Consider the following 11,653-nt stretch of genomic DNA (forward strand, 5'->3'; position numbering starts at 1 on the left):
TCTTTTGTTTCTATTTTATGAAATAGTTTAAGGAGTATTGGTATTAGATCTTCTTTGAAGTTCTGAGAGAATTCTGCATGAAAACCATCTGGCCCTGAATGTTTTTGGTTGGGAGGCTTCTTTTTCTCTCTCTCTCTTTTCCCCCTTTTGTTAGATATTTTCTTTATTTGCATTTCAAATGTTATCCCCTTTCCTGGTTTCCTCTCCAGAAACCCCTTATACCATCGCCCTTCCTCCCTCCTCTATGAGGGTGCTCCCCCACCTCCCTCCCACTACTGCCTTCCCACCCTGGCCTTCTCCTATACTGGGGCATTGAACCCCCTTAGGCCCAAGGGCCACTCCTCAGTTGGGAGTCTTCTAATGACTGCTTCTATTTCCTTGGTGGTTATAGGGCTGTTTAGATGGTTTATCTGATCCTGATTTAACTTTGGTACCTGCTATCTGTCTAGAAAGTCATCCATTTCATTCAAGTTTTCCAGTTTTGTTGAGTACAAAATTTTGAAGTAGGTCCTGATTATTTTTTTGCATAACCTCAGTTTTTGTTGTTATGTTTCCCTTTCATTTCTGATTTTGTTAATTTGGCTACTGCCTCTGTGCCCACTCGTTAGTCTGGCTAAGGGTTTATCTATCTTGTTAATTTTCTCAAAGAACCAGCTCTCAGTTTTTTATTGTTTTGTTTTTTGTTTTTGTTTTTGATTTTTTTATTCTTTGTATAGTTTTTTTTTTTNTTTTTTTTTTTAATTCCTCTTGGTTCATTTCATCCCCGAGTTTGATTATTTCCTGCTGTCTACTCCTCTTAGGTGTATTTGCTTCTTTTTATTCTAGAGCTTTCAAACGAGCTGTTAAGTTGCTAATGTTCAACTTCCACATGTGGGTTTTCTGTTGTTTTTGTTGCTATTGAAGACCAGCCTTAGACTATGGTGGTCTGATAGAATACATGGGATTAATTAAACGATTTTGTATCTGTTAAAGTTTGTTTTGTGTTCGAGTATATGGTCAATTTTTGAGAAGGTACCATGAGGTGCTGAGAAGAAAGTATATCCTTTTGTTTTAGGAAGAAATGTTCTATCTATATCTGTTAAATCATTTTGGTTCATAACTGCTTTTAGTTTTACTGTATCTCTGTTTAGTTTCTTGTTCTATAATCTGTCCATTGGTGAGAGTTGGGTCATGAAATTTCCTACTATTATTGTGTGAGATTGAATATGTACTTTGAGGTTTAGTAATATTTCTTTTACAAATGTGAGTACCCTTGCATTTGGGGAATAGATGTTCATAATTGAGATTTCATTTTGGTGCATTTTTTTCTTTGATTAGTATGAAGTCTTCTTTCTACATTTTTTGATAACTTTTGTTGCAACTCTATTTCTTTGGATATAAGAATGACTACTCCAGTTTGTTTCTTGGGACCATTTACTTGGAAATTTTTTTAATCATCCTTTTACTTTGAGGTAATGTCTGTTTTTGACTCTGAGGTGTGTTTCCTGTATATTACAAAATTCTTTATCATGTTTACATATCCAGTCTGTTAGTCTATGTCTTTTTATTGGGGAATTGAGTCCATTGATGTTGAGAGATATTAAGGACCAATGATTGTTGCTTCCTGTTATTTTTGTTGTTAGAGATGGAATTATGCTTGTGTGGTTTCTTTTTTATGTTTGTTGTAAGGAGATTACTTTCTTGGTTTTTCTTGGGTGTAGTTTCCCTCCTTGTGTTGGAGTTTTCCTTCAATTATCCTTTGTAGTGCTGCACTTGTAGACAGATATTGTGTAAATTTGTCTTTGTCATGGAATATCTTGGTTTCTCCTTCTATGATAATTGAGTGTTTTGTTGGGTATAGAAGCCTGGACTGGCATTTGTGTTCTCTTTTGTTCTGTATGACATCTGTCCAGGATCTTCTGGTTCTAATAGTCTCTGTGGAGAAGTCTGGTGTGATTCTGATGGGTCTCCCTTTATATGTTACTTGACCCTTTTCCCTTACAGCTTTGAATATTCTTTCTTTGTTATGTGCATTTGGTGTTTTAGTTATTATGTGAGGAGAGGAATTTCTTTTTCTGGTCCCATCTGTTTGGTGTTCTGAGGCTTCTTGTATGTTTATGGGCATTTCTTTTTTTAGGTTAGGAAGGTTTTTTTTTTTTTTTTTTTTCTATAATTTTGTCAAAGATGTTTGCTGGCCCTTTGAGTTGGGAATCTTTGTTTTTTTCTATACCTATTGTTCTCAGGTTGGGTCTTTCATTTTGTCCTTTATTTCTTGAATATTTTGAGACATGAGCATTTTGTTTTTTGCATTTTCCTTGACTGTTGTTTCAATGTTTTCTATTATATCTTCTGCTGCCGAGATTCTCTGTTCTATCTCTTGTATTCTGTTGGTGACTCTTGCATCTGTGACTCCTGTTCTCTTTCCTAGGTTTTCCATCTCCATGGCTGTCTTCATTTGAGTTTCCTCTAATGATTCTATTTTCATTTTTAGATTCTGAACAGTTTTCTTCAATTCCTTCACCTGTTTGATTGTGTTCTCCTGTATTTTTTTTAAAAGGGTTTATGTGTTTCCTCTTTCAGGGCTTCTACTTGTTTATTTGTGTTCTCTTGTCTTTCTTTAAGGGAGTTATTTATGTCCTTCTTAAAGTTCTCTATCATCTTCATGAAATGATAGTTTAGATCTGAATCTTGCTTTATAGATGTGTTGGGGTATCCAGGACCTGCTGTAGTGGGAGAACTGATGTTGCAAAGTCAAATTGGTTTCTGTTGCTTATGTCCTTACACTTACCTCTCGCCATCTCATTATATCTGGTGTTATCTGGTCTCCCTATCTCTGGCTGGAGCCTGTCTTTCCTGTGAGTCCGTGAACCTGTGATCCTGTGAACCTGCATGAGTCAGAATACCTGGGGTGTTGAGTTGCAACTGGGGTCTGGGCTGTGTGAGATCTGCTCCTGGAACAGGTGGGAACCTGAAGACACCCATTTCTTCTATTTTTATCTCACTATTATTTACAACATTGTGGACACAAAAATCTTTTTTATAAATATATGTTTTAATTTATAAAGCTAACTTGTATAATGTGATGCTATCTATTGTGAAGTATTTAATGAAGTTGTGTGGACTGTTGTGCTCTTCCCATGGTAAGGCTATTTCTCTCACTTTTAGCTTGCCTTAGTTGCCTGAAGTTTTTTGTGTAGGGTTGTCTTACCTTCTTAATTTTTGTTTACTTTAGATTCCACAAATACAATTATTATTCTTTCTAGATTGGGCTCATTTCTTTATTATTTATATTGAAAGAGGAGGCAGAGTCATCTTTGTTTTAAGGCCCACCAATATCTTTTCAAATTGCAAACGAGCATATTTTTCATTCACACACTACTCATCTTGTTCTCTTAGTTCAGCTACTAGCTTGGCATTTAGCTGAGTACAGTTTTCATGCTGTCTCACTCCTGTCTGATACTATCTCAGTCTTAATCATCTCTTACTCTGTTCAGGGTATCCCTTTATTTCTTCTATTGGTTCACACCCCATACTATCTGAAGACCCACATTGATTCATGTTTCCCATTTTCTATCCTTGTGATAGTAATAACCCCATTTCCATGACCTCTTTGTCTTTCCTTGGCTGTTAGCTCCTATATATACATACATACATACATATTTAGACATGCACCCACATATACCTGTGTCCTCACACATCTGTGAACATGACTATACACACAAAGCCTCAAACACATTCACATGTCTTATCAAAAAATGAATATAAACACTATTTTTATAAAATTTGTCACTATAGAGACAATATCAATTTCACAGTTATTTATTGAGTTTTTCTGCAAATCTATATTGTATAAGGGAAGAAATAAGAAAAAGAATCAAGTTTTATCAAGAGTCAATGTTCAATTGCTAACATTGTTCCAGAAAAATGTATTTTTAAAAATAGTTTTATTTTCAATATTGTGGGTATATAATGATTCAAAACTTTAAGGTGATTTACTTAAGAAATAGAATTTTACAAAAGAAAGTAACCTTTACTTTATGAATAAAAAAATAAAATAAAATCAAGATTATTATACCTGAGCAAGCTCTAAGATGACTTATAAGAATGTAGAGACAGTCATGAATAGAATCCAAGTCTACTGAAATGAAAGGTGTAAAGAGGTTATGTTTGTTAGTTCATGTTAAAACTAGTTAAACTTCCTTTCCGTAGAGAAAATAGCCTATAATTACAAGGTGATTTAAGTAATTGTTGAGAAATGCCTCCGTGGCTAGATTATGAATGTATAGAAGACTAGGCATCCCATCCCAGAATCTGCACTCCACAAACCGCATGTAACTGCAGCTATAGGCAACCCAACACTCATATTTCTGAAGATACCTTTACTCATTTGCACATATACATTTTATACCTACTCATATTTAAAATAGAAAAATATTAAGTATTTGTTTATTAGGTCATTGAGATCATTGTAAAGGATGGTCTATATTTTCTATATATGTCTTATGTGCCATTTCTAAAAAATAAATAAATGGGACATTTTCATGAATTTATAGGCTAAAACCAAATGTATAACTTCCAATTATTTCAGTAATTCCAATTAATTACTGAAAAATTAATTTTTCAGTGATCATTAAGTTTTCAGTAGCCCATTCTACTTGAAGAATATTTAAAAACGACCATGTGTTTTTTCCTTTTGAATTTCTTCTTATTCTAAAGTAAGCTGCTGTACCAAATTAAAACATAGATTGGAAGTACCAACAGGGATAAAGACTACATTTACTTATGATCAGGTTCTAAAGAAGCTTACCATAAACAAAGTACACACAAAAATATCACCGCTACTAATTTCATCAGAATTTGAGCTACCTCTTCTATATGTAGTAATGCCTCCATTTAAAAAACTAATATTTATACTTAAAAAGTCCTTTATGAGAAAAGACCAATTATTTGCATCCTTTCCTTTAAGTTCTATTACAGTGCTTTCAAACAACGTGAGCATGATCAGCTGCCTATTACTTTTAGAGTATTGAGAACATAATCTCGAATTTTCTTGGTCCTAACACCATAAACAATGGGGTTAAGAAATGGTGGAACCAATAAATACATATTGGCTATGAGAATATGAGTTCGCGGGGCCACATTGTGGCCAAAACGGTGGGTCAGGAAGGTAAACCCAGCTGTGGAGTAGAATACAACAATGACACAGACATGGGAACCACAGGTGCCTAGAGCTTTAAGACTTGCTTCTCGGGATGGGAGCCGGAAGACAGCACGGAGGATCAGAACATAGGAAATGGCAATGAAGAAACAATCACAGGAGCCGATGCCAAAAGCAACACCAAGGCTGTAACGTTTAGTGGCTCCTATCTCCAAACATGCCAGCTTCACCACAGCCATAAACTCACAGTAGGTGTGTGCAATGATTCGAGTTCTGCAGTAGGGCAGCTGCCTAAGCAGGATGGGGTGTGGGGAGAAGAAGCCTACCCCACGCAGCACCACAACTGCTCCCATCACAGCGATGCGGCTGTGGGTGAGAATAGTGGCATGGCGCAGTGGGTCACAGATGGCCACATAGCGATCAATGGCCATGGCCAAGAAGAAGCCAGATTCCATGGCAGTGAAACTGTGGATGAAGAACAATTGAGCAAGACATGCGTCGAAGGTGATATCATGGGCTTCCATCCAGAAGAGACAGAGCATGCGTGGCAATGTGGATGTGGAGAGGACCAGGTCAGTGACAGACAGCATGCACAGGAAGAGGAACATGGGCTCATGGAGGCTGCGCTCTGCTCTCACCACGGCCAGGATAGTCACGTTCCCCATGAGGGCCACCATGTACATGGAACAGAAGGGAATCCCAATCCAGACATGGAGATGCTCTAGGCCTGGGATGCCCATCAGCCAGAAGGTGCTTGGAGAGAGTTGGGACTTATTAGCTGGCCCCATGATGGCACTGCCCACTGTTTGTGGCTGAAGTCTTCCCTGTACAATGTGCATGTTCTGCTAAGGTGGTTGCAAACAACTCTGAAAGTGATTGAGGAATAAAACTAGAAAATCCCAAAGTATCATGTTAGATAATTGTCATCGTTGTTATGTGTGTGCAGAATCCCTTAGATATACTTCTTTACAATGTGCACCCTGCAGCAAAGTCTCATTATAAATCAAGAATATCACGAATTTACTCAAAGAAAGCTCTGTCAATATTTATATAATAAAGTAAAAAATTTTCTTCCCATTTGCAAATTTGGTGTTTCTTTTATTTATTAATTATCTTTTAATAGTTATCAAATATTAAAATGGAAAACATATTCAACACTATTTGAATTTTTTTCTTTATGTCTCAAGAAAGATAAGTTCTAATACTTATGTGAATATTCTTAAGAGATGCTTTTTATTTGTTAGACAGTGTGTTCTTTGGTTTTTAGCCTTTCCTGTTACTAGCTCAGAAGCTTTCCTCAGAAGCCTGGAACAGGCACTCATCTTTTCTGTGGATATCTGTAGGCGTCACAGTCCTTCAAAGGGCAGAGCAGTCTTCCCAAGATTTGATGGTGACAATTAGTTTTTTGCCCATGTTTTTCTCACATGGACTCTCTCTCTCTCTCTCTCTCTCTCTCTCTCTCTCTCTCTCTCTCTCTCTCTCTCTCTCTCATTCTTTTTCTATCCACTTATTTTATGTTAACTTTGAGAAACTCTCATTTTACATTTTAACTCTCCTCTATTTTTCCTAGTGTGCCTGATTTATCTTAACTTATATTATTTGTGAGCATATTCATCACAAGAGAGAGTAAAACACCAGGTATTTATTTTGATACTAGCATTATAAATTTGAGACTATACTTCAATTCACATCGGTTTATAAAAGGTAATGAGGGAGACTTACTTTATTGCTTCTAATAAAGTCAATCCGCCAATGCTTTGGATTAATTTAAAAGAGATTCTTCAATGTAATATTATATAAACTTTGACTTTGCAATTTAGTATGAAAAATGATTTGCCATAGTTTATATTAAGCATAGTTCATTATTTATATTTTTTATGTTTATGTTCCATATTGAAAATGTAACCTAAATGAGAATTTTTGAAATAAGTTCATATCAATTGAAAGGTTCTAAATGCTTCTCAGTAAAATGCTGTACAGATGATTAATAATAAATAGATGGAATTTAATAGCAATGAGCTTACCAGTATTAAGCCTTGCCATTTTTTATTATTTGACAGTCTGGTTAAGTTTCTTATTAACTGGTGATGCACTCTATGACATACTTGTGTGAATGTAAATGTCATTAATCTACTTAGATTATTGATTAGCTACACAGTTGTATTTGGAAAAATTTGGGTTTTACATGGTATCTCTAAAAATATTTGCTTAATTTCTTTAGATTTTTATAATTTTGTCCATTAAGAGTTCCAGAAACATTAAAAATCATGTTTAAATGTCATTGCTTCTGACTTTTTCTTGATTGATGTTGTTTTCACCATAGCGTCTTCTTTTATTTTGTATACTTATAGCTATAATAAGTTCTAAGTTGCTGGATTCATATGCTATATGTCTCATGTATCAGTTTCCCATTATGGAGAGTGGGGATACCAAAAAATTAAACTTTGCTAGGCACTGTGACACAGTCTTTAATCACAGCACTTGGGAAGCAGAGGAAGCTCTATGTCTGTGAGGTAAAGGCCAGCTTGATCTACATGGTGAATTCCAGGACAGCCAGAGATATAGAGTGAGACCCTGCCTTGGAAAAAAAATCATTAAGATGTGCCAGTTAGGAGCACAACCTTACATAAAGCAACCATCAGAAGAACATTATTAGTATTTGTTCATTATTTCATAGCAAATGTGGATCTAGCATATTGTCTAAGTAAAGGCATGGCACAATTAGAATAGCAAATGAGATAATAAAAACCATGTTTCTGGCTTTTGTGCCAGCATGGTGCTCTTTTGCATGTTCTAAGTTGGCTGATATAAACATTATAACATACATCAACCAGACAATGCTTCTCTTCAATGGTAACCTTTTTTTCCACAGGTCTTTTGATAGTGGCTCCTGTCCTCCTTTTATTTATCTATGCAACATTTTATTATGCTGGTAGCATTAGGCTGAATAGAATTCCATCTGCGATCCTTTGCCAGTTCACCTCACATTGACATTTGTTGTTAATATGTGCTCTCATTGAAACTTTACAATTTTGTTATTTTTAAAAGACTTAAAAACTGTGGTACATCTTGTTTAGTGAAATGCAATTATTGGGTCAACTGATTTCTTTTTTTTATTATTAGATATTTTCTTCATTTACATTTCAAATGTTATCCTGAAGGTCCCCTATACCCTCTTCCGGCCCTGCTCCCCTACCCACCCACTCCCGCTTCCTGGCCCTGGTATTCCTCTGTACTGGGGCATATAATCTTTTCAAGACCAAGGGCCTTTTTATAAGTTTAAATTTCTCAATGTTGAAGTCTTTCATAAGTTGGCATTGCAATGATCCAGCACAAAGTCTAGCACCAGATTCTTTATGTTATCAACAATTATTCCAAGTAGTTAAGTCATTGTTTAATGTGAAAATACTCCCAAGGAAAACTTGTTTCAGCCCCTGTACATATGGTGCTCCTGAAACCTATAATTAAAAAACAGAACTAAAATACCATGACTGAATTTTCATTTACTTTAAAATTTTGGTATTTTTATTTTAATTAAGATTTAATTAGATTATTTTGCCTTTCTTTCTCTTACTCAAGTCCTCTCATTTCTCACCCTCTAGCTTCTCCCATGTCTACCTGCTTGCTTCCTTTCAAAACCATGAAGTCTTGTTTTTCACCAACTTTTCATCTTAAAAATTAAAACACTTTTCTTCTTTACTTTATATTTTTCCTTCCACAAGACATGCTGTGATTTTGCAAACTCTAAAGCTAAATAGAACAAAAATAGGAATATCTGTGCACAAATATTATCTGTCCTGGCCTATTACAGTGCTATTAAAATCTAAATCAGAAAGAATGTCTATTAGTCTATCACTCTACACTTCAGTTAATACACAGATACACCATATATCATTTATGGCAAGATGTACATACATGCTTATATATGATCATTCTTGTCTTTAACTTTAGTATGTATATTGTAGAAGGAATGTTACCTTTCTGACAATCTCATAATTCTATGAAGAAGTATGGAAGAGTGCTGCCTGGTTTGCTCTTTCCTGTTCACTATTTCTGTTCTCATTCTTCCAATTTAAAAGGGACCTGTTCTCCAGAGAGCTGCCTTTGATCTGCAGATAAATGGATGCTGTGTTAATAGGAGCTGGAACTACAGCTCACTCTGAATCCATCCCAGATGGAGCGATGATTAGTGGTCCTCTGGGGTCAGGGTCCATTTCCCAACTGGTAGGACCTAAACTTCTTTTAGTGAGAATAATTATCACAAACTCTCTTTTCAAGAAAAGTAATAAATATATTGTTTCTTTAATGTGTTCTGAACACTTTGATATTTAATATATTTGCTGAATATATCCAAGAATATTCTTATCATGAGTCTTCCTGATGTCAATAACTTGTATAATGTTTTTTATTTTATAATCTTTCCTCTAAAAGTTGTACCCTGTATCTGATTTCTAATTATAGATCTCTATTTTTTAGATATCGTTACATATGAAAAACTTACCTTTCCATAATCTTACTCAATAACTTTCTTCTATTCAATAGCATTCTACTTTGTTCCTTTTTGTACTCTATCTTTATCAACAATCCATTACTAGTTTGTATCTCACTAAAATCATATTGTCTTCTTTTATCTGCAGAAATCCAAAGTCAAACTCTTCCATTGACCTAAACTTATTTTTATCCTCTCTGACTTCACTCTAGGCTTTAAGTGACATGAAAGTCAGGTCACTTGTCCCACATATGCCAATTCACAAGGAACACAACAATTCCCCTCTTAACAGAAGAGAGAGGATTGTTTCTTGCAGACTCATTATAGTTTGATTATAAAATATCCTTCTCCGGGCACATGTATTGGATCCTAGTGGTTAGTGCTCTTTCAGGAGGCTCTAGAATCTCAATGGCTTTCAGTCCAGCAGATGATCATTGGAAACTAGGGGCAAGTCTCAGGGTGATGTCATGCTTCTGTCTCTTTCTCCCTCTTCTTGTACATGGTTATTTCTTCTCCCCCTTTTCCTCTGTCTCTCAGTTCCCTGAACACTGCCATGCCATTCTGGGTCATGTGCAGTCATTAGACTTTTATTTTCCTAATTGTGGCTCATGTTTTTCCAGGCTTCAAGGAACAAAATTGCAGCACATGAACAGTTTCCTAAAGCTCTTGAAAAGATGATACATCTTATGACGTGAGGGATTTCTCATATCAGAAAACACTTGCTAATTAATTTTTAACTCACTTGCTTTATTGTTGTTTCATCTTGTCTTATTTGAAAACTGTTTTAAATACATTTTTCACACATACTAACCTGGGAAATACAATTCAAAGCTTCAGTATATCTTCCATCCTCCAAATGTAAAATTTGGCTTGGAAGAGTCACTAGTTTGGAGAATTTTACCTTCTCTGCAACTTCTGTATTTTTTCTGACCACTAAATACTACTTCCCTTTCTTGTTCTTTAGACAAACCGAGCAACATTTTTTTATTGCATGTCTAAAACTTTAAATTTAAAGTTTTCTATCTTTTCTGTGATTCTTTTCTTGCCCCCATTAAATTGTGAATCCATTACAAACTGGATCTTGTTTTCATGATTTAATTATTTTTAAATGTGTATGTCAATTGTGATTGTAGGCCATTTCCAAGAGAATCTCTGTCCAACAAATAGGCATTGTATAACATAGTATCCATGTACTTCATTAAATGCCCAACATACAAGAACATAGTGGACATGGAGTATATAGCCACTACATTTTTTTGTTTCTCATCTGTATTATTTCTTTGATAATTTCATGTAATTTTGATCATATCTGCAATCCTTTCCCAACTTCTCCAAGATTCTCTCCAATTGCTTAGTTACATAACTGTGCATGCTTAGTTTTGTTTGTTTTAGAAAAACTGAGTACTGTTTTTGCTGTCTATATATAGTTTTAGTGTGGCTCACAACTTCAGTGTACTGTATCTAACAGGAGCAACATGTTTAAAATCTGATTCTCTAACAGTGGCTATAAAAATCTTTTTCAAAAATATGTAAATTATAATATAATTATATAATTTCCCTAGTCCCATCATTTTTCAAATCAGAATCTTTCCAAATATTTATTAGAACTATGGCAAATAAATCACCTAGTAACATGTATAATACAAAAAATATATTTATTTATTATGATTGGCAAACAATGGATACTATTTTTAGGTTGTATTATCAATTTGCTTTTATTTCATAACAGAATGTTATCTATTGGACTAGATAGCAAACATTAGAGTGGAAAACATTTCAATAGACTAATTTTTCTTTGAAAATATCTTAATTGAAATGTATTCTTATTTTTTGTAATTTTTTTATTATTTTATTTATTTACATTTCAAATGCTATCCTGAAAGTTCCCCATACCCCCCCCCCAACACACACACACACCTGCTCCCCTACCCACCCACTCCCACTTCTTGGCCCTGGCCTTCCCCTGTGCTGGGTCATACAAAGTTTGCAAGACCAAGGGGCCTCTCTTCCCAGTGATGGCCGATTAG

General features: G+C 35.0%; 1 protein-coding gene across 1 annotated transcript; it reads right to left on the reverse strand.

The window, feature by feature from the left end:
• Positions 1 to 4,962: 4,962 nt before the first annotated feature.
• LOC110337203 (olfactory receptor 52M1-like) lies at positions 4,963 to 5,961 on the reverse strand. The gene has a single exon (XM_021219975.1). The coding sequence runs from the start codon at positions 5,923 to 5,925 to the stop codon at positions 4,981 to 4,983; it is 945 nt and encodes a 314-aa protein (XP_021075634.1). The 5' UTR covers positions 5,926 to 5,961; the 3' UTR covers positions 4,963 to 4,980.
• Positions 5,962 to 11,653: the final 5,692 nt, after the last annotated feature.

Source organism: Mus pahari, chromosome 1 (genome assembly GCF_900095145.1).
Source record: "Mus pahari chromosome 1, PAHARI_EIJ_v1.1, whole genome shotgun sequence".
NCBI lineage: Eukaryota > Metazoa > Chordata > Mammalia > Rodentia > Muridae > Mus > Mus pahari.

Excerpts from the sequence above, each read along its gene's own strand:
- LOC110337203 (XM_021219975.1), bottom strand. The coding sequence starts at position 5,925 with ATGGGGCCAGCTAATAAGTCCCAACTCTCTCCAAGCACCTTCTGGCTG.